The sequence below is a fragment of the Ascoidea rubescens genome, assembly GCF_001661345.1.
Source record: "Ascoidea rubescens DSM 1968 unplaced genomic scaffold ASCRUscaffold_14, whole genome shotgun sequence".
Lineage (NCBI taxonomy): Eukaryota > Fungi > Ascomycota > Saccharomycetes > Ascoideales > Ascoideaceae > Ascoidea > Ascoidea rubescens.
The window spans coordinates 89,454-112,201 of record NW_017962926.1 but is presented as its reverse complement, the minus strand read 5'-3'; the positions used below and the strand labels follow the sequence as shown (position 1 = coordinate 112,201).

The 22,748-nt window shown below is 33.4% G+C and overlaps 9 protein-coding genes and 1 non-coding gene across 10 annotated transcripts; 8 read left to right on the top strand and 2 right to left on the bottom strand.

Moving 5' to 3' along the window:
• Positions 1-364: 364 nt before the first annotated feature.
• On the top strand, positions 365-739 carry SDH7 (Sdh7p; the record flags this gene model as incomplete). The annotated part of the gene is made up of 1 exon (XM_020190852.1): positions 365-739. One exon carries the CDS (start codon positions 365-367, stop codon positions 737-739), a length of 375 nt encoding a protein of 124 aa, XP_020045279.1.
• A 276-nt stretch (positions 740-1,015) lies between these two features.
• Positions 1,016-1,927, top strand: SEC14 (phosphatidylinositol/phosphatidylcholine transfer protein SEC14; the record flags this gene model as incomplete). Its single annotated transcript, XM_020190841.1, has 1 exon — positions 1,016-1,927. One exon carries the CDS (start codon positions 1,016-1,018, stop codon positions 1,925-1,927), a length of 912 nt encoding a protein of 303 aa, XP_020045278.1.
• A 915-nt stretch (positions 1,928-2,842) lies between these two features.
• Positions 2,843-4,525, bottom strand: ASCRUDRAFT_72060 (protein disulfide isomerase; the record flags this gene model as incomplete). The annotated part of the gene is made up of 1 exon (XM_020192021.1): positions 2,843-4,525. One exon carries the CDS (start codon positions 4,523-4,525, stop codon positions 2,843-2,845), a length of 1,683 nt encoding a protein of 560 aa, XP_020045277.1.
• Positions 4,526-5,254: 729 nt separating this feature from the next.
• On the top strand, positions 5,255-6,700 carry HFD1 (hexadecenal dehydrogenase; the record flags this gene model as incomplete). The annotated part of the gene is made up of 1 exon (XM_020189497.1): positions 5,255-6,700. A coding segment is annotated over one exon (1,446 nt), but the record flags the coding sequence as incomplete, so codon positions are not given.
• Positions 6,701-6,963: 263 nt separating this feature from the next.
• Positions 6,964-7,036, top strand: ASCRUDRAFT_t146. Its single transcript has one exon. It is a non-coding gene; the product is annotated as a tRNA-Ala (tRNA).
• A 587-nt stretch (positions 7,037-7,623) lies between these two features.
• ASCRUDRAFT_9733 (uncharacterized protein) lies at positions 7,624-10,692 on the top strand (the record flags this gene model as incomplete). The annotated part of the gene is made up of 1 exon (XM_020195237.1): positions 7,624-10,692. One exon carries the CDS (start codon positions 7,624-7,626, stop codon positions 10,690-10,692), a length of 3,069 nt encoding a protein of 1,022 aa, XP_020045275.1.
• Positions 10,693-13,369: 2,677 nt separating this feature from the next.
• On the top strand, positions 13,370-15,073 carry ASCRUDRAFT_82325 (nucleobase:cation symporter-2 family protein; the record flags this gene model as incomplete). Its single annotated transcript, XM_020194712.1, has 1 exon — positions 13,370-15,073. One exon carries the CDS (start codon positions 13,370-13,372, stop codon positions 15,071-15,073), a length of 1,704 nt encoding a protein of 567 aa, XP_020045274.1.
• Positions 15,074-15,443: 370 nt separating this feature from the next.
• CAB5 (putative dephospho-CoA kinase) lies at positions 15,444-16,193 on the top strand (the record flags this gene model as incomplete). Its single annotated transcript, XM_020190853.1, has 1 exon — positions 15,444-16,193. The coding sequence occupies one exon, from the start codon at positions 15,444-15,446 to the stop codon at positions 16,191-16,193; it is 750 nt and encodes a 249-aa protein (XP_020045273.1).
• A 390-nt stretch (positions 16,194-16,583) lies between these two features.
• On the bottom strand, positions 16,584-18,773 carry ASCRUDRAFT_72055 (uncharacterized protein; the record flags this gene model as incomplete). The annotated part of the gene is made up of 1 exon (XM_020192019.1): positions 16,584-18,773. The coding sequence occupies one exon, from the start codon at positions 18,771-18,773 to the stop codon at positions 16,584-16,586; it is 2,190 nt and encodes a 729-aa protein (XP_020045272.1).
• Positions 18,774-19,461: 688 nt separating this feature from the next.
• On the top strand, positions 19,462-21,153 carry PRI2 (DNA primase subunit PRI2; the record flags this gene model as incomplete). Its single annotated transcript, XM_020190847.1, has 3 exons — positions 19,462-19,780; positions 19,832-20,078; positions 20,166-21,153. 3 exons carry the CDS (start codon positions 19,462-19,464, stop codon positions 21,151-21,153), a joined length of 1,554 nt encoding a protein of 517 aa, XP_020045271.1.
• Positions 21,154-22,748: the final 1,595 nt, after the last annotated feature.

Genomic DNA, 22,748 nt, shown 5'->3' with positions numbered 1-22,748 from the left:
AAACTGAAAGTTCTCTATTTGTAAGAAACAAAAAAAATAAAAAAAAGTGAAAAAAATTTCCAATGAGATTCAAAGAAGATATTTGTTTGGCCAATGTGAAATTTATCAATATCTTTCATTTTTGCAAACTTGCGCAATGGATACGTTCGTTAAGAACAAGAGTCGCCACCGGATGGGTGGGTGCCGGATGTTAGTGCGGAACGCTTCCCGGCTGCAGACGGCGCGGAAGAAGTTGGCGAGCGCGGAGGAACAGCGCGGACAGATTGTTTGTTATAGAGCGAGCGCCATAGGCTGGAGAAGAGAAGAGACACCACAGGAAGCAGAAGCAGCAAAAACAACAAGAACAACACACCAGCACATCAGCATGAGAGCATCGATGGCACGCTACGTCCGGCCCAGAAGACCGGTGAGAGAGGGGCCTGCGTTGCTACCCCCAGTGTACCTCTACAGACGAATTCTTCGAGCACACCGGTTTTTGCCTGCCAGCCAGAGGTTTCTAGGAGACATGTATGTGAAGGAAGAGTTCAGGGCACATCGCAACATCAGCGACCCGTTGCAAATTGTGGGGTTTTTGACGTCGTGGCAGGAATATTTGACGATGATCAGTGATGGTCAGTGGAAGCAGCACTCGTTGACCAGAAGTCAGTTGGACAAGATGAGTCCGGAGCAGATCGTGCAGTTGTACGAGTTGATGAAGGAGAGCAAGAGGGTCGTCGACGGCGAGGGCGAGGAAGAGTAGGGTATGTAGTCAATAGAACAGCATCGCCAGCATCGCCAGCGCCTGAAGAAGCAGAAGAAGCAAAACCACCGGAAGCACGATCCAACGAGGCCCGTTCCGCTGGCGCTGTGCTACGCGTGACCCGGCCCGGAATTCAATACGTGGAAACCGCAGCTCTGAGAGCTTTGGAGAGATAACACAGAGCTGTTGAGCCATTTCTCGCTGTGCTGTTCTCTCTTTGCTGCCTCTGCTGTTTCTGCTGTTTCTGCTTCTCGCTCTGCTGCCCTGTTTTCTCCAATGTCTCTCTCCCAAGAAGATTTCCTAAGTTCCTTCCCACAACTAGTGGCTCCATCCGATACCACTGGCTATCCAGGAAACCTCTCTGATGAACAAACTGCCAAATTGAACATCTTTAGAAACCAACTAAAAGCTGAAAACTACACAAAGAGGCTCGATGATCCCACCCTATTGAGATTCCTCAGAGCAAGAAAATTCGATGTCCAGTTATCCAAACAAATGTTCATAGCTTGTGAGGCTTGGAGAAAAGAAAATGGTGTCGACACCATCCTCTCTGATTTTGTCTACACTGAAAAACCAATAGTGGCCTCCTTTTATCCTCAATACTATCACAAGGTTGATAAAGATGGCAGACCCATTTACATCGAAGAATTAGGCTCCGTCAATATCACTGAAATGTACAAAATTACAACCCAAGAAAGAATGATCAAAAACTTGATCTGGGAATACGAATCCTTTCAAAAATATCGTTTGCCTGCTTGTTCAAGAAGATCTGGCTACTTGATTGAAACCTCTTGCACAATCATGGACCTAAAGGGCATCTCCATTTCCTCTGCTTACCAAGTCTTATCTTATGTTAGAGAAGCCTCCAAAATTGGTCAAGATTACTATCCTGAAACAATGGGCAAATTCTACTTGATCAATGCTCCCTTTGGTTTTGCTACTGTCTTTAATATATTCAAACCCTTTTTAGACCCAGTAACCGTCAACAAAATCTTTATCTTGGGTAGAACCTACCAAACTGAATTACTAAAACAAATTCCAATTGAAAACTTGCCTGAAAAATTCGGCGGTAAATCAACTGTTAGTGATGCTGAGGGTGGTTTATACATGGCTGATGTTGGTCCATGGAGAGATCCTCAATTTATTGGTCCCGAAGGTGAAGCTCCTCATGCCTTCTCTTTAAAATAATTCTTAATCATTACTCATTGATAATTTACATTTAATATCTCAACCTTTTACAATAAATCTCTACGGCAATCAACTTATAATCTATTTAATTTGAAAAGGAAAAAAATTGTTTGAAATTTCTTATATATCATATATAATCATCATATTTTTTTTGGAAATTCTAGATTTTTTTTTTTTTTCCCCTCCCCTTTCTCATACTCACCTTTTTTTTTTTCTATTTAATTTAATTTAATTACATCCAACTTTTCTCATTATCTATTATCTATCTAGTTTGTTTTTTTCTGTTTCTCTTTCTCCTATTATCACTTCAATTTTATAATTAAATAATCGTTTAAATTTTAAAAATGCTCTAAACTTTTTGGCTTCAATTTTTATCTTTTTTATTTTTTATTTATTTTTTTCAATATAATTTCTTTGCTCAACAATTTTACTCCTTTTAAATTTAAAATCTTAAATTTTCTCCCAACCAAACTCAACTTTTCTTCTTTTCCTCTCTTCTTATTTAAAATACTCACTTACATAATACAAAACTATATTATCTAAAAATCTTCTTTCTTTCTCTAATGAAAAATATGTCATCTTTTTCAATTTCAATACTTAGCTTAACTTAACTTAATTCAACTCAACTTAGACTTACAATTAAGCTTAATTTTAATCAGAAGTTTGTTACCATTCACAATCGAGTATACTATACACATCTCAAGTGACATGGAATAAATTTTAAATATATTTATTTATTTATTTACTAATTTACTTATTTATTTTTGTTTTAAGTTGTTTCTTTGAAAAATTTTTGTAAAATAATGGAAAATATTAACTATTTTAAAGCCAAATGAAGAAATGAAATAATTTTATATATAAATCAATACAAAGTTAAAATAAAGATAAAGGAAATAGAACTAAATGGTAATCATCTTAAAGTTCGTCATGTTTAGTTTGTTTAGCTTCCTTAGCTTCTTCTTTAGCTTCTTCTTTAACCTCTTCTTCAACCTCTTCTTTAACTTCTTCCTTAATTTCCTCTTTAACTTCTTCTTTTTTTCCCTCTTTTTTTTCCTCTTTTGCTTCTTCCTTCACTTCTTCCTTCACTTCTTCTTCCTCTTCTTCCTCTTCGACATTTTCAATTAAAGATGCATCAACTTTGTTAGAACCACTTTCTTTGATAAATTGGATAAAAGATTCCAAATCTCTACCTTTTGAGTAAACAATTGGATTCTCTTTATCGTTAGCTGGGTACAATATAAGAGTTGGATAACCAGAAATTTCAACGTTGACATCATTCAAAGTAGCGTCTAATTCAGCGATTAAAACTTTTTCACTCGATTCGGCATCGTTTTTATATAATCCGGCTAATTCTTCAAAAATTGGAGCCAACTTTTTGCAGTGACCACACCATGGAGCATAGTATTTAACAAAAATATCCTTTTTAGAATCATTAATTAATTCGTTGTGAGTCTTTGCAACTAATTTGTAAACATTATTTTCTTGAACTTCAGGAATTTCTTCAGATTTTATAGTTGGTTCAATTTTGCCCTCAAGGTATTCATCGATAAAAGTTGAGATGCTGGATTCAGTGAATTGTTTTGATTCAGATGGTTGAATACCGTATTTAAGATTTTCTTCAATGTTATGAATCACAAATAATGGGAATTGTAAAGGCATGTTTAAATTTTCAGCATGTCTACCAAATCTTTTCGAATCTAAACCAACAAAACTTAGTTTTGATCTAAGATCCTTACCTAATTTGGAGAAAAAAGGTTCCCATTTAGCTCTGTCGTCAGCGTCTTCATAAAAGTAGTAAGCTAAGGGCAATTTTGAAGACATGTACTCTTGATAAGTGGAACCATCAATTTCACCAAAGAATGGTTTAGATTCACTTGAAATAAAATCTTCTAATGAGATTGATTTGTCGTTTTCTTGATTATAAATTGAAGGATCAGATGGGTCCTTTGGTCTATAGACTAAATAAGTTGGAGCATTTGAATTCACATTGTATTTTTTAATTAACTCAGCATTGGAAGTGGATAAAAAGGTGTATTTCTCTCTTAAAGCCCCAGCAAGGTCATAATAAGTTTGATTCTGTTCATTATTTTTGGATTCAGAATTGATGATTTGTAAAACTATCGAATCAACTGAATCAGTTAAGATTTCGTCTAAATTTTCACTAGTGGAGACCAATTGAACAGGAGGCAAAGATTGTTTGACCATATAACTAATAATTGAATCAGATTTTCTTGCACCTAGATAATCAGCTGGGTTTTCCAAAGAACCCTTGAAAATTTTCAAAGTTGGAAAACCTTTAATACCAATATCAGTGCATAAATCTCTGTCTTCAGTACAATCAATTTGAGCTAATGGGATGTCCTTTTTAGATAAGATTTCTGCAGCAGAGACATATTCAGGAGCTAAAGTTTTGCAATGACCACACCAAGGAGCAAAAAATTCAGCTAAGACTAAAGGATGAGATTCAATAAAGGACTCGAAATTTTTTGAGGTCAATTTAACAACAGCACTGTCGGCGGGTGCAGTAGCTTCGCTGGCAGAAGTAACAGATAAGATGGAGGCTAATAAAACAGATAAAGTCTTTATGGAGAACTTCATTTTGGATCTATATAGTATTATATTGTATTGATATCGAAGAGAAGAGATATACTTGAGATGAGATTTACTTGAAAAAAGAGAAACAAGACAAACCAACAAGAATTGATGCAGAAGAGAAAAGAGTTAAATAGGTTGGACGATTGACTAATTTTTAGAAAAACAGAAAAACAGTGAACAAGAATACCAAAATATTAATAGAAAGCGATGAAGGTTGATGCGCTGTCTATTTGTTTTATAACTGCACCTCTATTAATAATCCAGCGGCAGGGGGTGACCCGGCTCTGAAGATTTGGAGCGATGTCCCAGTAAAGCACAGGCCGGGTAGTGACAGCGGAGATAACTCCCGCTGGTCGTAGTTTCGAGGGTGTCGGCCTCGCTTTTTAACACGTAGCAGATCAGCGCAGCACCCACAGGTGTGGTCTTTGATGGCTCAAACCCGCAGACATGGCTTTCGACATACACGTGTGCTGACTCAGCCGTGCATCAGCATTGCGGATGCGGATTAACATTGCGGGGACAGATCAACGCACCCTGGTTCCCGGAGCAAACAGCATCCGGCAGAAAGAGCAGAAAGCCAAAATGGTGAATCTAAACAAGGAGTATTTGTATAAAGAGGGAGCTGAAAACTGGAGCAGCAATTCAGCAATTGTTTTTTTCAAGACAATATTCTTGCTATATTTGCTTCAAATACCAATGACAAACCAAACCACTGATGGTACAGTTACAGGAACATCTTCCTCCATTGAGTTGCTTCCTTACACTTCAATTGATGAAATTCCCACTATTGTTCAGGAATCTCATCAATTCTATCATTCCAGAAGACTCGATGACATTGAGTATCGTTTGGATCAGTTAAGACAAATTTATTTTGCAATTGAGGATAACATTGAACTATTCAAGCAAGCATTAATAAAAGATTTCAATCGTCCAGCCTTTGAGACAAATTTGCTAGAATACACTACTTTACTCAATGATTTAAATTATATCATTAACAACCTCAAAAAGTGGGATAAGCCGGAATATATCAGTAAAAGCCCCTTTTTTTTATTCAGTTCAACCAAAGAAGTTTATATCCAAAGTATTTCGCTTGGTGTTGTTTTGATTATTTCATCATTTAATTACCCTTTATTATTAACTTTACAACCAATTATTGGTGCAATTGCTGCAGGAAATTGTGTTATTGCAAAACCATCCGAATTAACCTCGCATTTCACCTCGATTTTAATTAAAAAATTAAATGAAAGAGTTGATCAAAATGTTCTAAAATTTGTCAATGGTTCAGTTGAAGAAGTGACTACTTTATTAAATCAACCATTTGACAAAATATTGTACACTGGTTCAAAAACTGTTGGTAGAATTGTAGCCGAAAAGGCCTCAAAAAACCTCACCCCGGTCATTTTAGAACTAGGTGGGAAATCTCCTGCAATCATTACAAATAACATCAACTTGAAGAAAAATTTGAAAACAATATTAAAAAGAATTTTATGGGGTAAATTCACAAATGGTGGTCAAACCTGTATTGCTGTTGATTATTTGTTAGTGCCATCAGAAATCTATGATATAGTTACAACAGGCTTTATCAAGTTAATAATCGAAGATGAATTTTTCCCTGATTTAACTTCTTCAGACGAGAACTTTGCTCATATCATTAACCAAAAAAATTTTGACAGGCTAATGAATCTTTTAAATAACAGTAACGGTCAATTAGTCACTGGTGGTCATTACGATTCTAAAACTAATTTCATTGAACCAACAGTTTTGAAAAATGTTAAATGGGACGATATCACTATGAGTGATGAAATCTTTGGTCCTATTTTACCCATTGTCAAATATGATAATTTGGTTGAAGCCTGCGATAAAATTATTCAATACCATGACACACCATTATCTGCATATATATTTTCAGATGACAAAAACGAAGTTGAATATTTTTTTAAAAGAATTAGAAGCGGTTCTGGGATAGTAAACGATGTATTAGTTCAACCTGCAGTAATTAATGCTCCTTTTGGTGGAATTGGTCAATCGGGCTATGGAAACTATCATGGAAAATATTCTTTCGATTCCTTTGTCCATAAAAGAACAATGGTAAAGCAACCATTTTGGAATGAGTTTTTATTAAAATGTCGCTATCCACCCTTTTCAACTAAAAACTATAACTTCTTATCATTAGCTATAATGCCAATTCCTTCCTTTTCCAGAACTGGTGCTGTAAATAAATGGTATCATGGTATTTGGGCAATCGGCGCATTTTTGGTTTTATCAATATCGGTTACTTACACATTTTCATTTGGTCTATAAAACACAAAACCATTTATTTAAACAACTATACTAAATAATATATACCCAACATTAAAAAAAAAATAATATCAATTCCAATACTCTAAAATATATCACATAAATATTATAAAAATCTTGACGCGAAACTCCTAAAAACTATCGGGCGTGTAGCGCAGGTGGTAGCGCGCTTGCCTTGCAAGCAAGAGGTCTTGGGTTCGAATCCCAACTCGTCCATATAACTTTTTACTTTTTTCTTGAATATAAAAGATAATCTGCATTAAATCACTAGCCAAATCAGGTTCTTTAGCAGGCATTGAAATAAAACCTTACACACAACTACAGACGGTTCTGTAAAATATCAGCCTCTCAATTATTGTTGTTTAACCAATGATAGGGCTGTATCTGTGTTTAAAAGCATGTTAGGTCACATGCTTTTTCTCTATTCGGAGCTATTCTAAAAATGGAAAGAGAGGTGCTGAAAATAAGCATCCGGTATTTTAGTTCTTGCATGTTCTTTGCTTGCACTGCAGCACCCGTAGTAGTGGGCCTATTCAGTTGGAGGGCAGAATTTAACTTGGATGATCCATGAAAATGTTTGTTTTCCTCACTCAGCTCCCAGGCTATAAATACACTTCAATGTTAAAAGCTGGATAACAATGATTTTTCTGTCTCAATCCTCTGGTTTTCAGTCTTTTAAAAACAGACCCATTTAAACCAATTATTTCTCTCAATCCACTATTGTTTTCTATTAAATCTGTTCACTTGATAATTTATTTTAACACATTCACATCAGATAAATCGGCCTTTATTTCGCTCTTAAAATGGCTCCTGCCAACTCAGCTGCTTATGAAATGAATGATTTCACCGACCCACTGCGACAACAACAAACTGCATCAAATGGCTCAACTCATTCAAAAGATCCCAGCTTAAAAGCTCCCGATAGTGAAAAAGATAAGAACAAAGATAATTCGAGTAAGAACGACAACGTTCCTTTTGACGATGATTTGGATCTTTTCAATCTTCCAGATACAAAATATACCGATGATGATACAACAAGATTCTTCCAAGGAATCGATAATGAACAAGTAAATTTTCATAATAATGATAGCGATGATAACAGAATTGATGCTGCTCATCCCAATAATACTCATGATAATATTAATGAAAATAATTTGAGTAGAATCTCACTCAACGAAAACTCCAATTACAATCCAAATAAACCTTCGACATCTGAAAATGTCGATCAATTAACAGCAGGCGAGACAAGAGTTCTTAGAATTATTGGTTTCATTTCAATTGCGAATATCATAGTTTCTCTTCCATTTCAGTTATTTATCTTAATCAAATTAATCATCTTATCAAACACCTATTATGATATATCTTATGAAGTCCGAAATAATTTTTTATTCAAACCTGTTTATTTAACTAAATATGTAACTGAAGATACTGTCTCGACTACTTTTGATATCTTCTTGCCAACTATAATTCTTTTATATGCTAAATTCTATCAAGCTATTTTAACTTTTCATTCCTTAAGCAAAAAAAATAATATTCTTTTTATTTTTCTTTTAATATTCTTGACGTTAATTTTAATTTTTACTGCTGTTTTATACTCAAATACGGCCACTTCATTTGAAAACATACCCTTTGTCTATAATCCTGATGACTCTTCTGAGACTGAAATCCGATTGTTTGGTAAATCATTTGGTAACACTCCTGTTGTTTTTAAGGCTTTTAGTTATCTCTTGATTGGTATCTCCGCATTAACTTTGCTATGTCAATTCATTGTCTTTTTTATTTTCGCAAGAAACGTATTCAACCGATTGAGTTCTTCCAACGTTGGTTTTTCATTTGAAAAAAAGAAATTAATCAACATTTTCAACTTGCATCGATCTGGCTTAATCTTAAGTGGATTCATGTCACCAGCGTTTCTATTGTTGTTTATAGACATGTTCAAATTCACCAAAATGAGTTACTACATTGTCATATTTTTATGCCTTGTACCAGTATACCTCTGTGTCAATGACTATGCAGCATCAACAGAGAATTTTAATTTGTTTTTTATTACATGGTGTATCCATCTATTGTATTTTTTCACTGCATTGCATGAATGTCTAACCATATTCAAAAACAGAGCAGTGCACCAATACCCCATCAAGTTCTTTACATTAAAGGTGTTTTTCTTTTTCTATTTCTTTTTATTGCTAATGAATCTTGTATCTGGTGTCAAGGTTGCAACAAACTTTAAAAAGGGTTTAAAGAATAAGTCTTTGTCTCAAGAATGGAAAACTACCAAAAAGTATCTTAATAAGAAGAAAGCCACATATGAAAAGCTAGCCATTGCTTCAGGTCACCAGTTGGGTGAAGGCACAAGTAATGGGTTCCAAATCAATCCTGAGCGTATTCATAACGTCAACAACAATATCAATAATATCAATCATATAAAGTCATCAAATGAATCAACAGATAGTAGGAGGAAACTCACATTGTCAAACTCAACTCTTCAAAGTTTCCAATCCGTCTTGAATTTGAAAATTGAGTATACATTTATTGTCATTTTGTTTTTATTAACGTCTGTTATCATTGCATTGCAAATTGTGTATTTTGTCAAAACTAATAATTTCAACGATGAAATGAATGGTTCAGTACCGGAAAGGTTTTTTGATGCATTTGGTGAAAATGTGTACACATTTTTTGAATTTCCCACAAAGTTTATTAAATCGAATTTTGCATCAGTCATATATGGCGAGGGATTTGTGTGCATATTGGTTGGTTTCTTGTTTTGGCAGATCCGAAGCTATAAACCAACTGATGATAAGTCTAAAAACCAGTCGTTTTCATTGAATTTGATTGCGATCAAGTCGCTCGTGTTGGCTATTTTGTTTTTACAAAATGTGTTTGTGTTAAATCAATATGGACAGCTATCATATTGCTTTTATGTGTATGATTACTTTAATCAGATGATAAACAATGATTTTTTTGTCACTATTGTTCTGTTTGGATTTTCGATATTCGGAATATCTGTGTTGCGATTTATCTGCCTAAGTTATTGTTATTTTAAAGGATATTATTATTACAATTCATTTTTTCATGATGAATTAAGAGTCGATGGAAATGAGAAAGTTAAGACTATAGAATCTAGTAATAAACCCATTACAAGCAATGGTAGTAATTCCAATGATGGGGATGAGGATGAGGAAGATAAAAGAATAAACAGGCAAATACAAACTCAATCGTTATTGACTCAAAGAACCCGTAAGACTGCTGAATTGAGATTTGTTTCATTGTTTGTTTTTAATATCTATTTCGTTATTGGGTATCTCATTAATATGATCATAAGATCCTTTTACACCGATCTTGAACAAGGGTTAACTATTGCATTGACTGTGGTTTATTTCGCATACACTGCTTTGATTATTTTATGTTTAGGGTCATTGATCCAATTTTATGCTGATCGAAATTACAATAAAACCTCCAATTCAGATAGAGGGAGCCAAAATAAAATGTTCAATCTAGTTCCAAAGAACGCAGCGATTGCTATATGTTTTGTCGGTATAATATTGTCGATATGCTTCATTGGGTATCCTATTTGGCAAATATTGAGAACTCCTAATTCGCGATTATTTGATTTATTTGCGACAGCTCCATTCCAATTTTATATGGCTAGTTATTATAATAAGGAAAGACAAGTTTATGCCGAGTCTCTCACATTTGAAGAATCGTATAAGAGTTTTTTGCCTAGTTCATTTGCTCACAATATTGTTTCTAGAACCGTTAGCTTTTATGTTACATTTTACAGTGTGTTGACTATTGTGGTATCTTTTCTATTGGCGGTTTACTTGAGTTGGATATTCTTTAAAAACGATAACAAGAAATTGATGGTTTATTGATAATTTTAGTTTCAGGAAAAAAATTCAATTGACAAACCATCTATGGAAGATTATTATTTTGTTTTTGTTTTTGTTTTTGTTTTTGTTTTTGTTTTTGTTTTTGTTTTTGTTTTTGTTTTTGTTTTTGTTTTTGTTTTTGTTTTTATTCTAACATTTTGATTTTGATTTTTTATGATTTACATTGAATAGGATTACCTTACTGGTTTTTTGTAATACGTTTACATATAACAGTTTCTCAATTCTGCGAGCAGCTCAGCTTGAATGGAGGAAGAGCACAACTGTTATCCATAACCACGATAGAGCTGTGCATTGTTTTACTGAGACCGGAAAGCTTAAGCCAAAGTAGATCCCCTTCGAATATGAAGAGAAAGTAAAACGAGAGCTGTCATAAATCCGCCCTCCAATAAAAGGCGCGTGTGATAAGAACCCAAAAAGACTATCACGAGACCGGCGACACCGAAAAAAGAGCACAGAGGAAATCTTTATCACTGCAGCTGAGCTATCATCCAGCACAGCAGTGATTGCAATCTCCAAGCAGCAAGCAGATTCCCCAATACGAACAGCAGGGGAATGAGGTTTTTCTATCTGTGCTCAAAGCCAAAAGTAAAAGAGAAAATTTTTCAAATTGGCTTTTGGATTAAAAAAGCTTAAAATTGTGCCAGTGAAAAAAAACGGAGAAGTCCGTGAATTGCAACAAGTGAGAGTATAAGCAGCGTTTAATGAGCAGCCAGTGCGATAGACTTTTTTATTGATTCAGTTTGGCAAAAAGTAATTCGTGGAAACAGTTTCGATTGGGGGTTTTGCAAAAGAAAAACCTATGGTTTCTTTTCAGATTTTCACCAGTCCTTTGAACGATTGAATAAATGAGTATTTCCAATATCAAATCATCAGTTTCCTCCAACTGTTGTTCTTTGTGTCTTAAATTGAGACAAACTCAAAAAGTAAAGAGCAAAACCCAATAAGCTAGTCTTTCCTAAAGCATTTAGTGTCAAATCTACTTTGTGTTCTTGTGCTAATAGCGAATAACAAAAAGCAGATAAAGACTGATCCCAAATTTTCTGAAAAGTACAGTGAAAAATATCAGTTTTTCCAGAAATTAGCGTTATTTAGTGTCAACGAGATCTCTCTTAGCAATACGGAGAATCGATCTCATATGACAAGAATGCCAGAAAGTTAAAAGCATTAAAAATAATAATTTGAAAATATAAAATAAATATTATAGTAAACTCTAAATTCATTGATATTGCAATCAAATCAAATCAAATCAAACCAAATCAGTAAGCATTCTCTCAGATAACACACGATCACAATAAATCGCTTTCGTATTTGGCACTATTTGGACATCCAAAAGGTCTGAGTTACCAAATTACTCAGAGCAGCAGAGCAGCTAATACTTTCTCCCAGTGAAAATGCAAAGCATCTGTGCAAAAACAATTATAGCAATTGAAACAACCGATTCATTCAACATGTAGAATAGATGAGTTAATTTCAAAACTCAACTTTATTGAATTCAAGAGCGACAAATCGTACCTATGATTACCAAAGCTGATTCTTTAGTGTTGGCTACTTATCGGAAGTTCAGTTTTAGCCTGCAGAAGTTCTCCAGCTCCCCCTAATAGACATGGCCATAGTCGCTAAACCTGTGGGTTTAATCTGAATGATTGTAAACAAGCTGGCTTTCAAGAAAATCTGCTGCTTTTGAAATAGCGAGTTAGCATTCACTTCAAAGATAGTCAAAGATAATACAGAAAACTACTCCACAATCAGATGCTCACGGGGCTCCTCTTCCGGATAGCACAGGCTTACAGATAATAGTGTTTGGAGCGTTGGAGCTTCTGTGCACAAAATCTCTGCAGAACATTAGCAGGCCTCTTCTGGAAAATAGTCTTTGATCGTCGGCGTGCTGGTAGCAAAAACCTTTGTTCTATCCGGACGCAGAAGCTCTGTTTGCATTCGGCACCTCGTGCGCTGGGCTTGGTTTTCCACCAAGCTGTCAGCTCTATCTCCCGCTGCACCCCTTATGGCAAGATTCAAATCACCGGTCATGTGACCCGGTCAGTGTCAAAGTGCCGGACCCTGCGCTATCTGGCCGTTTTGCATGAAGAACCTTCTCAAACGGGCTTCCTGCTGCAAAGTTGCTTTTTGCGTCCTAACAGGATATTCACTTACTGCTGTCTAAGGGCTTATCAAAAGTTTGCCCTTCGTCTTTTCATTGGTCCATTTCCAGATTCACTTTCCAACCTTCTTTCCCTGATTTAAGCTAATTTAGAATTTGATGTTACTTTTTGATAAAAAAAACAATATGAGTGCGTCTTTCGTTGTGAGGTTGTCTTTTTGGATTCCTGGAAATTCATATATAAGAAATTCACTTGAACCATTCTTTTGCTCTTCAGTTGTTTATTTTTTCTTCTAACATCAACAAATCAATTACTAACAATCCATCAGTTGAAGCAAAGAAAAAAATAAAAAAAAAAAAGTTTTTCGCAAAATAATTTCTTAATATTCTTGAAAAACACGCAAATCAATCAATCAATCAAGAAACAAATAAACATAAAAAAATAAAAAGAATATTCTAATTTTCAACTCCCAATTTTCAATTTTCAATTTTCAATTTCTTTTCTCTCAAACCTCAAACCAAGCACAAACACAAACACATAATAATTTTCAATTCTTTAGAATGAGTGAAACTGCTGGATCTAAATTCCAAGGACTCGGTAAAAAAATTATCCATAAATTCACCACAAAGGATGGCTTACTAGGTGATTATGATTACGCCTATTTGTTTACTCCCAAAATCCCTTTCATGAAAGGTGAAGCAAAAATTCAACCATTTTTCAGTCTAGATTCTCATATGCCTGTTATTTTAGCCTTGATCTTGGGTTTACAACACGCTTTGTCCATGTTGGCTGGTGTTGTTACTCCTCCTTTAATTATTAGTGGTGTCGCAAATTTACCTGAAGATGTCTCCCAGTATTTAGTCTCCAGTGCTCTTATCATTTCCGGTATTTTATCCTCAATTCAAATCACAAGATTCCACATTTACAAAACTCCTTACTATGTTGGTACTGGTTTATTATCAGTTGTTGGTACTTCTTTCGCTACAATCACCATTGTCTCAAAAGCCATCCCAATGATGTATGCAAATGGTGAATGTCCTGTTGATGCCGAAGGAAACAGTTTGCCTTGTCCTGATGGTTATGGTGCTATTCTTGGTACTGCAATTGTCTGTTCATTGCTTGAAATTGCCCTATCTTTCATGCCCGCAAAAATCCTACAAAAAGTTTTCCCTCCAATCGTCACTGGTCCTGTTGTCTTATTAATTGGTTTGTCCTTAATCGAATCAGGTTTCAAAAACTGGATCGGTGGTAGTTCCTGTGTCGACAGTATTTGTCCTTCGGAATCTGCTCCTCATCCTTTGCCTTATGGTTCTGCTGAATTTGTTGGTTTGGGTTTCCTTGTTTACGTTACCATCATCATCTGTGAAAAATGGGGTTCTCCAATCATGAGATCTTGTGCTGTCATTTGCGGTTTATTAGTCGGTTGTATCGTCGCTGCTGCCTGCAACTATTTCGACAGATCTGGTATCGATGCTGCTCCAGTTGCCACTTTCATCTGGGTTCACACCTTCAAATTAACTATTTATGGTCCTGCTGTCTTGCCAATGTTAGCTGTTTTCATTGTTTTAATGATGGAAGCTATTGGTGATATCACTGCAACCTCTGATGTTTCTAGATTAGAAGTCGAAGGTAAATTGTACGAATCAAGAATTCAAGGTGGTGTCTTAGCTGATGGTCTTAATGGTATGCTTGCTGGTTTAATGACCATGACCCCGGTTTCAACTTTTGCTCAAAACAATGGTGTTATTTCAATTACAAAATGTGCCAACAGAACCGCCGGTTACTGTTGTTGTTTCTTTTTAATCGTCATGGGTATTTTCTCCAAATTCGCTGCTGCTTTAGTCGCCATTCCAAAAGCTGTTTTAGGTGGTATGACAACTTTCCTTTTCACTTCTGTTGCTGTTTCTGGTTTCTGTATTATCGCCACTTGCCCATTATCCAGAAGAGACAGATTCGTTTTAACCTGTTCCTTAGCTTTGGGTTTTGGTGCTACTTTGGTTGACACATGGTTCTCTGGCGTCTTTACCTACTCCGGTGACAACAGAGGTTTATCTGGTTTTCTTGATGCCATTCAATTACTCTGCGAAACTGGTTATGCCATTTCTGGTATTGTTGGTGTTGTATTAAACTTATTCATTCCTCAAGAAATTGATGATTCTGACCACATTTCTGAATTAGAATTTGTTTTATCTCACAACTCTTCTTCTCCAACTGATTCTGCTGGTCCAGTTGAAGAAACAAAAAAATCAGTTGAAGAGAAATAAGTATTTTATCTTAAAAACCAACTATTTTTTTCTTCTATATTTATCCTCTTTTTTCATTATTATTTTTTTATGTTATTAGTATACGAGTTCTTTCTTTTTTATTTTATTCGGAAGTTTAATTGATTTTCATGTTTCTTGTTTATTCCCACTTTCCAATTATACATACATACACTTATTCAAAAATAAATATATTTGTTTAGATAATTAATTCTCAATTCCGAATTTTAGAATTTGGAATCCGAAAACAAGAATCGCTCCCCTCTCACTGTTTTTGTCACCTGATCTATTTGTTTTTTTAAGAGAGGGACATCCATCAAGAAAGAGTTGATTGATTGATTGATTACAACTCCAATATAAACAAATACTCATCATGTTGATCATTGGTTTAACAGGAAGTATAGCTTCAGGAAAATCAACCGCTTCTTTGTATTTCAAGGAGAAATACAATTTTACTATCGTTGATGCTGATTTAATTGCGAGAGAAGTTGTGCAGCCAGGGAGATTTGCCTACAGACTTATTGTTAGCCATTTCAAATATATTCCAGATTTATTATTGGAAAATGGAGAGTTGAATAGACCTGAGTTGGGAAAGGTTGTTTTTAAAGATAGAAGGGAATTGAGATACTTGAATTTAGTAACACACCCATTTGTTTATCTTGAAATTTTGAAAAAAATATTTTTATCATTTATAACATTTAAACAGTTAATTATTTTAGATGTCCCATTACTATTTGAAAGTGGGTTTTTAAGATTTATTTGCAATTATAGTATATCAATACTTTGTTCACCTAAAATTCAAAAGGAAAGATTATTAAAAAGAAATCCTCACCTATCTGAAGCTGATGCAGATAATAGGATAAATAATCAATTGTCAAACCTTGAAAAAATCAAAAGATCTGATTTTGTTTTTGATAATAATAAAGGTAAGGAATATTTATATCAAAAACTAGATGATTTAGCTAAGAGCAAATTAAATATCAACTTTTTAGTTACTGTTTTTGAATCATCACCTCCTATTGCTTTATCTTATTTACTTTTGACTATAACGAAAAATTATTTGATTCCTATAAAACAGAAAAATCCAGAAAAAATATTGGAATCTATCAATATAGATCAGTGAAATGGAAAGTTAATAATAAATGTGAAACGAAAAGTATAAGATTTTATCTTTTTATTTTATCTTTTTATTTTATTTTATTTTGTTTTTTGAATAGTATAATTGAATACCAGATTTTGTTTTTAGTTTTTAATTATCAGTGAAATAGTTTTACAATTTCTTGAATCTTCATAATCTTTGACAGATTATTAATAACACAAATAACCAATTGCAAAAAATTTTGAAGTAGAGTTGAGAAGGATATGATCATACTATAGAGGAAAATACAATGTAGAAAAAAAAAGAAAAAACTCTTGATAAAAAAGAATTGAACCAAAATAAATTAACTATTATAAGTGGGAGAAAAAAATTATTAAAAAGAATAAGTTGAAGAGCAAAAGAGGAATACTTGAATTACACCATTCTATTTAGAGCATTTCCAGAAAAATTCTGATAGTTTTTTCTTGCTGCCAAATTATTAATTGAAATTGGATTTGGATCATTACGTGGCACCAGATTAAAATCATTAAATGTGTTTCTATCGATGTTCATCAATCTTTGATTTAAGATCTTGTCAGAATTAAATGCTTCAATATCTATAACTGAATTGTGGGAAGTTTTAATTGGCAATGGGGCAAAGGTTTGCTTTTGTAGTTTTATAGCTGGTTCTGCTCTTGGAGATCTTCTTGGTGATATTGGTCGAGTAATTGGTGATCTTGTAGGGGAATGGGTTACTAATGAGGATGTCGACGATGAATGAGTTGAATGGTTACTCAGTTTAGGTGATAATGTTGGATCATGTTGCTGATTATAGACTTTGATCATTGTTGGAGTTCGGACTATATTATTTTGAAAATTCATAGGATTTTGTTGAAACAATTGAGGCATCTCCCTAGGAGGTTTGATCTGTCTTTCTAATTTTGAATATGGATTGCTTAATTGTGTCGCAAGATAATCTTTATTTTTTTCTGGAGAGGGGGCTCTTCTCAGAAGGTTTTCTTTAGAAACGTTATAGCTTTCATTTTGATTATATTTGGCTGTTTGTTCATTGTAATGTTTCAACGTGTTTTGATAATTCATATATTCTTTTTGTTGAGGAGATAATCTGGAATAATCCTGTAGAGTCGTTGGGGATCTAATGGGCGATTTATTTGGTGACCTGCTAGGTGAGTGTGGTGTTAAAGAGTTTGATTTTTCTAGTTTTCTAGGAGAGTTTGGTGATGATGTTAGTTTGGAGGCCAGTATTGATTTTATTTTGGGGGCCAGTATTGATGTTGATTGTGTGTTTCTTGAGTTGTTTATAGAATTCATTTTCTTAAGTTTTTCATTTAATCTAACTTGATCAACAAACTTTGATTTTAATCTTGAATCAAAGAATCCTGATTTAGTGTATTTTATATCTGTTGAAATTTTTTGATTTAGTTGATCATTTAAAGATATTTTTTTTTTTATTTTCTCAATATCTGTATTATCAGTTATTTTTTGCTTTTGTGATTGAACAATCTTTTTTTGATTTGAAGCAGGACTAGGATCATTAGAATCATTAGAATCATTAGAATCATTATGATTATTATGATTATTATGGCTGTTTTGAATATTATTGTAATAATTAATTTGTTTTCGTGTTTTAATTGAGTGAGAAGTTGTCTTCTTACTTTTAATATAGAATTTTCCGGAATAGTATATTATAAATAAAACAAAAACAATTATGATAAAATGCATAAGTATTCTTAAAATTGATTTTAGTAGCAAATGTATATAATAAGATATAATTGGCCTTAGAAAAGAACTTATAGAAGATATAAATATGCCAACTAAAAAGCTTTGTAAATGTAATTTATTTTCAGTTTTAGTTGAAATATAGTCTGAATTTTTGCAAAAATTGAAAAGTAAGGAGTATAATGAAGTTGTTATAGTTTTAATAGATTTAATATTTGATATGAAGCTTATAGCATTTGAGAGCAAAGACAAGTCTAAGGCAAATGTTGATTTTATTATTTGATTATTTGTATTATTATTATTATTATTATTATTATTATTATTATTATTATTATTACTATCAATATTATTATTTCCATTGGTATTACAATTGATTTGTTTTATGTTTGGATCGGAAGTTATGATTGGGATATCGATTATACTATTTGTGTAATTAAAAATGTTTTCAACATTACTTTTGTTATTATTTTCATCATCATCATCGCTATCAAAATCTGAAAGAGCTGGTGTTTTTTTTTGCGAGTTTTTTGAGCTCAAAAATGAATGTGATTCAAAATCAAAAGACGAAAAAGAGGATGCCACAGAAGATGGTGTTAAACTGAAAGCTGAAGAGTTATCTGATTTGTATGTGTTTCTCTTAAAGGTTTGGTTGGTATTGCTTTTAGAATTATTGGTGTATTCTTTATTGTTATTGGTGATATTATTAGCAGAAGTGGTAGAAGGTAGAAAGGTATCGAGATTTTTTAATTGATTTTTTTGATTAGAACCATTTAAATCTATTGAACTCATTGAAGAGGATGAGTTGTAGCTATTTTGAGATGAATTTCTTGAGTTTATGTTTTGGTCTCTTTCAATCAACCAAGCTAATTTTTTATTCAGATTCATATTTCAATGAAATAAAAATTGAAAATTAGAAAAAGGTTAAGAGTAAATGTAGGGACAAATGTAGGGATAAATGTAGGGATGGAAGATAAATATAAGGACAAGTTTTGAGCAAATAGCTAGGAACAAAATCTAAATTTATAATATTTTAAGATTCTTGATTAAGAAAAGTAATTGATTAAAAGAACAATAGAAGATATAAAAGTGTCCAAAATTGAGAGAGATTAAACAAAAATAAAGACGAGTAATAGTTGAACCTTAAGATGTAGAAATAGTCAATAAGTCCTTTTACGAATTTTTTATTAAGACAAAAAATGAAACAACAAAAAAATGTTGATTTTTTGATTCTAAGTAGTGCTTTTGAAAAGTGTTTTTGATTTGATTATGTTTATATTTTTCCCGATTAGGAAAGAAGCACCTACACGATATTGTTGATTCAACAACCAGGGTCTTGGGTTTGATGCAGTAGCGCATATTTATGCGTGATATACGCGTTAGGTTTTTTTGGAGCGAACACGAAAACAAAAAATAGAAAAAACACGTAAAAAGAAGGTGGAAAAGAAAGATGCGTTTTGATATTAAGACCAATAACTATAATTATTATTACTATTATTTATATCATTACCTTCGATCTATTATAATTAGCGTTATTATTCACAGGGAAGACTATTTTTGGTGAATACATTGGATAATGTTTAGAAGATCAAGAAGAATTACAGCTGGCCGAAGGAATTTTGATAATAGCTATAATATATTATTAAATAATAAGGATAAAAGTTTGGAACTAAATTATAAAGAAAGCACGTTAACATTTTATGAGTATCCCCCATTGAATGAGATAACGATTGAGGAATTTGAGTCGTGGTCGATTGATAGGTTGAAATTGTTGGTTGAAATTGAGCTATGTTTAAGCAAAAACCAGAATATTAAAGAGATTGAGATGAACATTAAACCGTTATTGGTGAAGTTATTTCCATTGAGTAAGGTGAATGCAAATCCAAATAAAAATAGTAATGTCATTAAGAATAAGAGTAAGAGCAAGAGTAATTTTGATGTTAAAGAGATTATTTTGGAGAGAAGAAAAGATTTATATTCGCATTTTATCTTGAGGATAGCATTTTGCAGGTCAAAGGAATTGAGAGAGAGATTTATTCGAAGCGAAACTACGTTATTTAAAATTCGGTATAATTTATTGACGCAAATTGAAAAAGAGGAATTTGTGAAGAAATTGAAGTTGAATTGGGAGTTTATAAGTAAAGAAGAGAAGATGAGATTACGAGAATTACTAGTGAATGCTTCGTACCATGAGTTTTCATTTTATTTGAAGCGAGAGAATATTAGTATAAACAATGATATCAGCGGAGATAGTATTAATAATAATAATAATAATAATAGTAACAGTAATAATAATAATAATAATAATAATAATAATGGTGTTGGTAATGATAATAAGACATTAGTTGAGAGTTATTTCATGAAAGAGGTTTTTATTAAGTTACCATTTGAGGAAGTTATTGATTTGATTCCAACGAGAAGTATATTGATTAAAGATGGATTTGGGTATGTTCCACAAATATTGCAGTTGTCATTATTGACATCCGAATTCAGTAGAAAACTTGAAGAAAGTTTATTAAGAACGTTACATGTGTTACCTAGATTAGATGAGGATGATAGATTGTTGCCTATATTGAATCATTTATCTAGTGGATATTCATCCAATGAGTATCAGCCTTCATTTGGAGAGGGTGGGAATAATGGGAATGAGAATGGAGATATTAATAGCGATAATGTTTTGTCAAAGGACATTTTAAAGCATTTCCCACCGGAGATGAAGTATTTGATCAATACATTGGTTAAGAACAGCCATTTGAGATATATTGGGAGACAACAACTCTGTTTATTTTTGAAAGGAATTGGTTTGAGTTGCGAAGAAAATTTGAAGTTTTTCATGAAACAATTTACAAAGAATAACAAGATGAGTGTTGAGAAATTCAATAAAGAGTACAGGTATAATATCCGGCATATGTATGGGCTAGAAGGGAGCCGAATCAATTATAAGCCATGGGATTACAGAACAATACTCTCGAAGCCCAGGCCAGCAAAAGGAGAGTACCATGGTTGCTTATTGCGAGATTTGTCGAATGAGCTGATAGTAGAGTTTCTCAAGCGAGAGTATGAAATAGTGGACCAACACGACTTGACAGCGATATTGGATCATTGCCAAAGATCCGAATATATGTTGGGGATCACCAAGATCTTTGAGATCACACATAAACAGCAGTTGGTGAGTATGAAAGGGAAATTTGAAGAGAGCATTATCAGCCATCCCAACTTGTACTTTGATAGGTCCAGGCAGCTAGAAAAGATGCTGGGAAAAGAATGAAGATAGAAGAACGAGAAGTAAACAGATGGGCGAATGAAGAAAAGAAGAAAAGAAAAGAAAACATAGGGAAATCAGTAAAGGAATAATCAAAGAAAAGAAAGTAAAAAGATATGAAAAGAGATTGAAAAGAGATAGAAAAGGGATTAAAAAGAGATAAAAAAAGATATGAAAAGAGATTAAAAACAACTTTGAACCAGCGACGCGGTTCATGCATGTTATGCACACGCAGCTCGTTCCAACGCAGATACGCGTGCAGCTACGATATCACGCGTAAACTTACGTTTGTATTTCCACTGTGCTGGCTTTGAGCTTTGTTCGAAATTGCAGCACAAGAAGCAGAAGAAGCAAAAGCAGCAGAAGAAGCAGCAGAAGCAGCAGAAGAGGGAAAGTCTCTGTAGCCAATCAGCACCTCAGCTTGTTTTGCACTTCTCTGGCGCACATAAGGCAGCAGTGCTTCTTCTGGTGCCTGTGGTGCCTCTGCTGCTGTTTGGAGCTGCTGTTTTTGCTTCTTCTGCTGCAGAACTGGCCAGAAGTTTGACGCTGTTTTCTACGCCTGGAAGCTGTGGGTGTAGAGTCCCAAAGTGCTCCAACCTGGAGCCAGCTCAGAAGAAATTTCAGTTTTCATTTTCAATTTCACTCAATAGTGTTTATTCAAACTTGTGCAAAACTTATTTGTTGATATTTATTTTTGTTTATTCGCATTAGCCTCTGCTAACATTTGTTCCCATTTTTTCAACTTATTTACTTTAGCAGTATTTCTAATAAACAAACCACTGTTATTCTGCTCATTCTACCCAAGTTATTCAAGTTATTCAAGTTATTCAAGTTATTCAAGTTATTCAAGTTATTCAAGTTATTCAAGTTGTTCAAGTTGTTTTTGTTTTCCATAAGTTTATTTTGCTTCATTCTTTCTCCTAACTCTCTCAATTCACTAGGAAATGTTTCCATCTTTTGTTTGTTGAAGGAATAAGATCAAATTTCATCTTTCAATTGTCCTAATCTCTATCTTGATTCACTCTTTATCTATTAATTAACCAGAAAAAACCCATAGAACAATCCTCTCAGTATCCATTACTTATATCCCAACCAAATCAAATCAAACTAAATCAAACAAAACCAGATCAAATCAAATCAAATCAAATCAGATCAAATCATACCAAATCAAATCCAATCATATCAATCTCATTCCACTCCATTCATTCCATTTTCTTTTCTTTTCTTTTCTTTTATTTTATTCTATTCTACTTCTACTTCTACTTCATTTTATTCAGAAATATCTCCAAACTAAGTCGCCATAACAACACTCATTCTATTCTTCCTTATCTCGCCCACTCCTCTTTATATTATACTATACTATACCCTTCAATCTCCCATCTCTATCAACCTCAATTAACTATCCTAATTTGTAATATACCTGCCCATCAAATCTATCTAATTTTACTAAAACAAATCCAAACAACAATCAACCTTTATTTAATAGAAATCAGTGATACACACAAAAAAAAAATTAATTCCTTAAAAATATCAATACCCAATTATTAAACTAATAAAACACATTATATCTACTCACTCACTCACTCTATCGTTATTGTCTT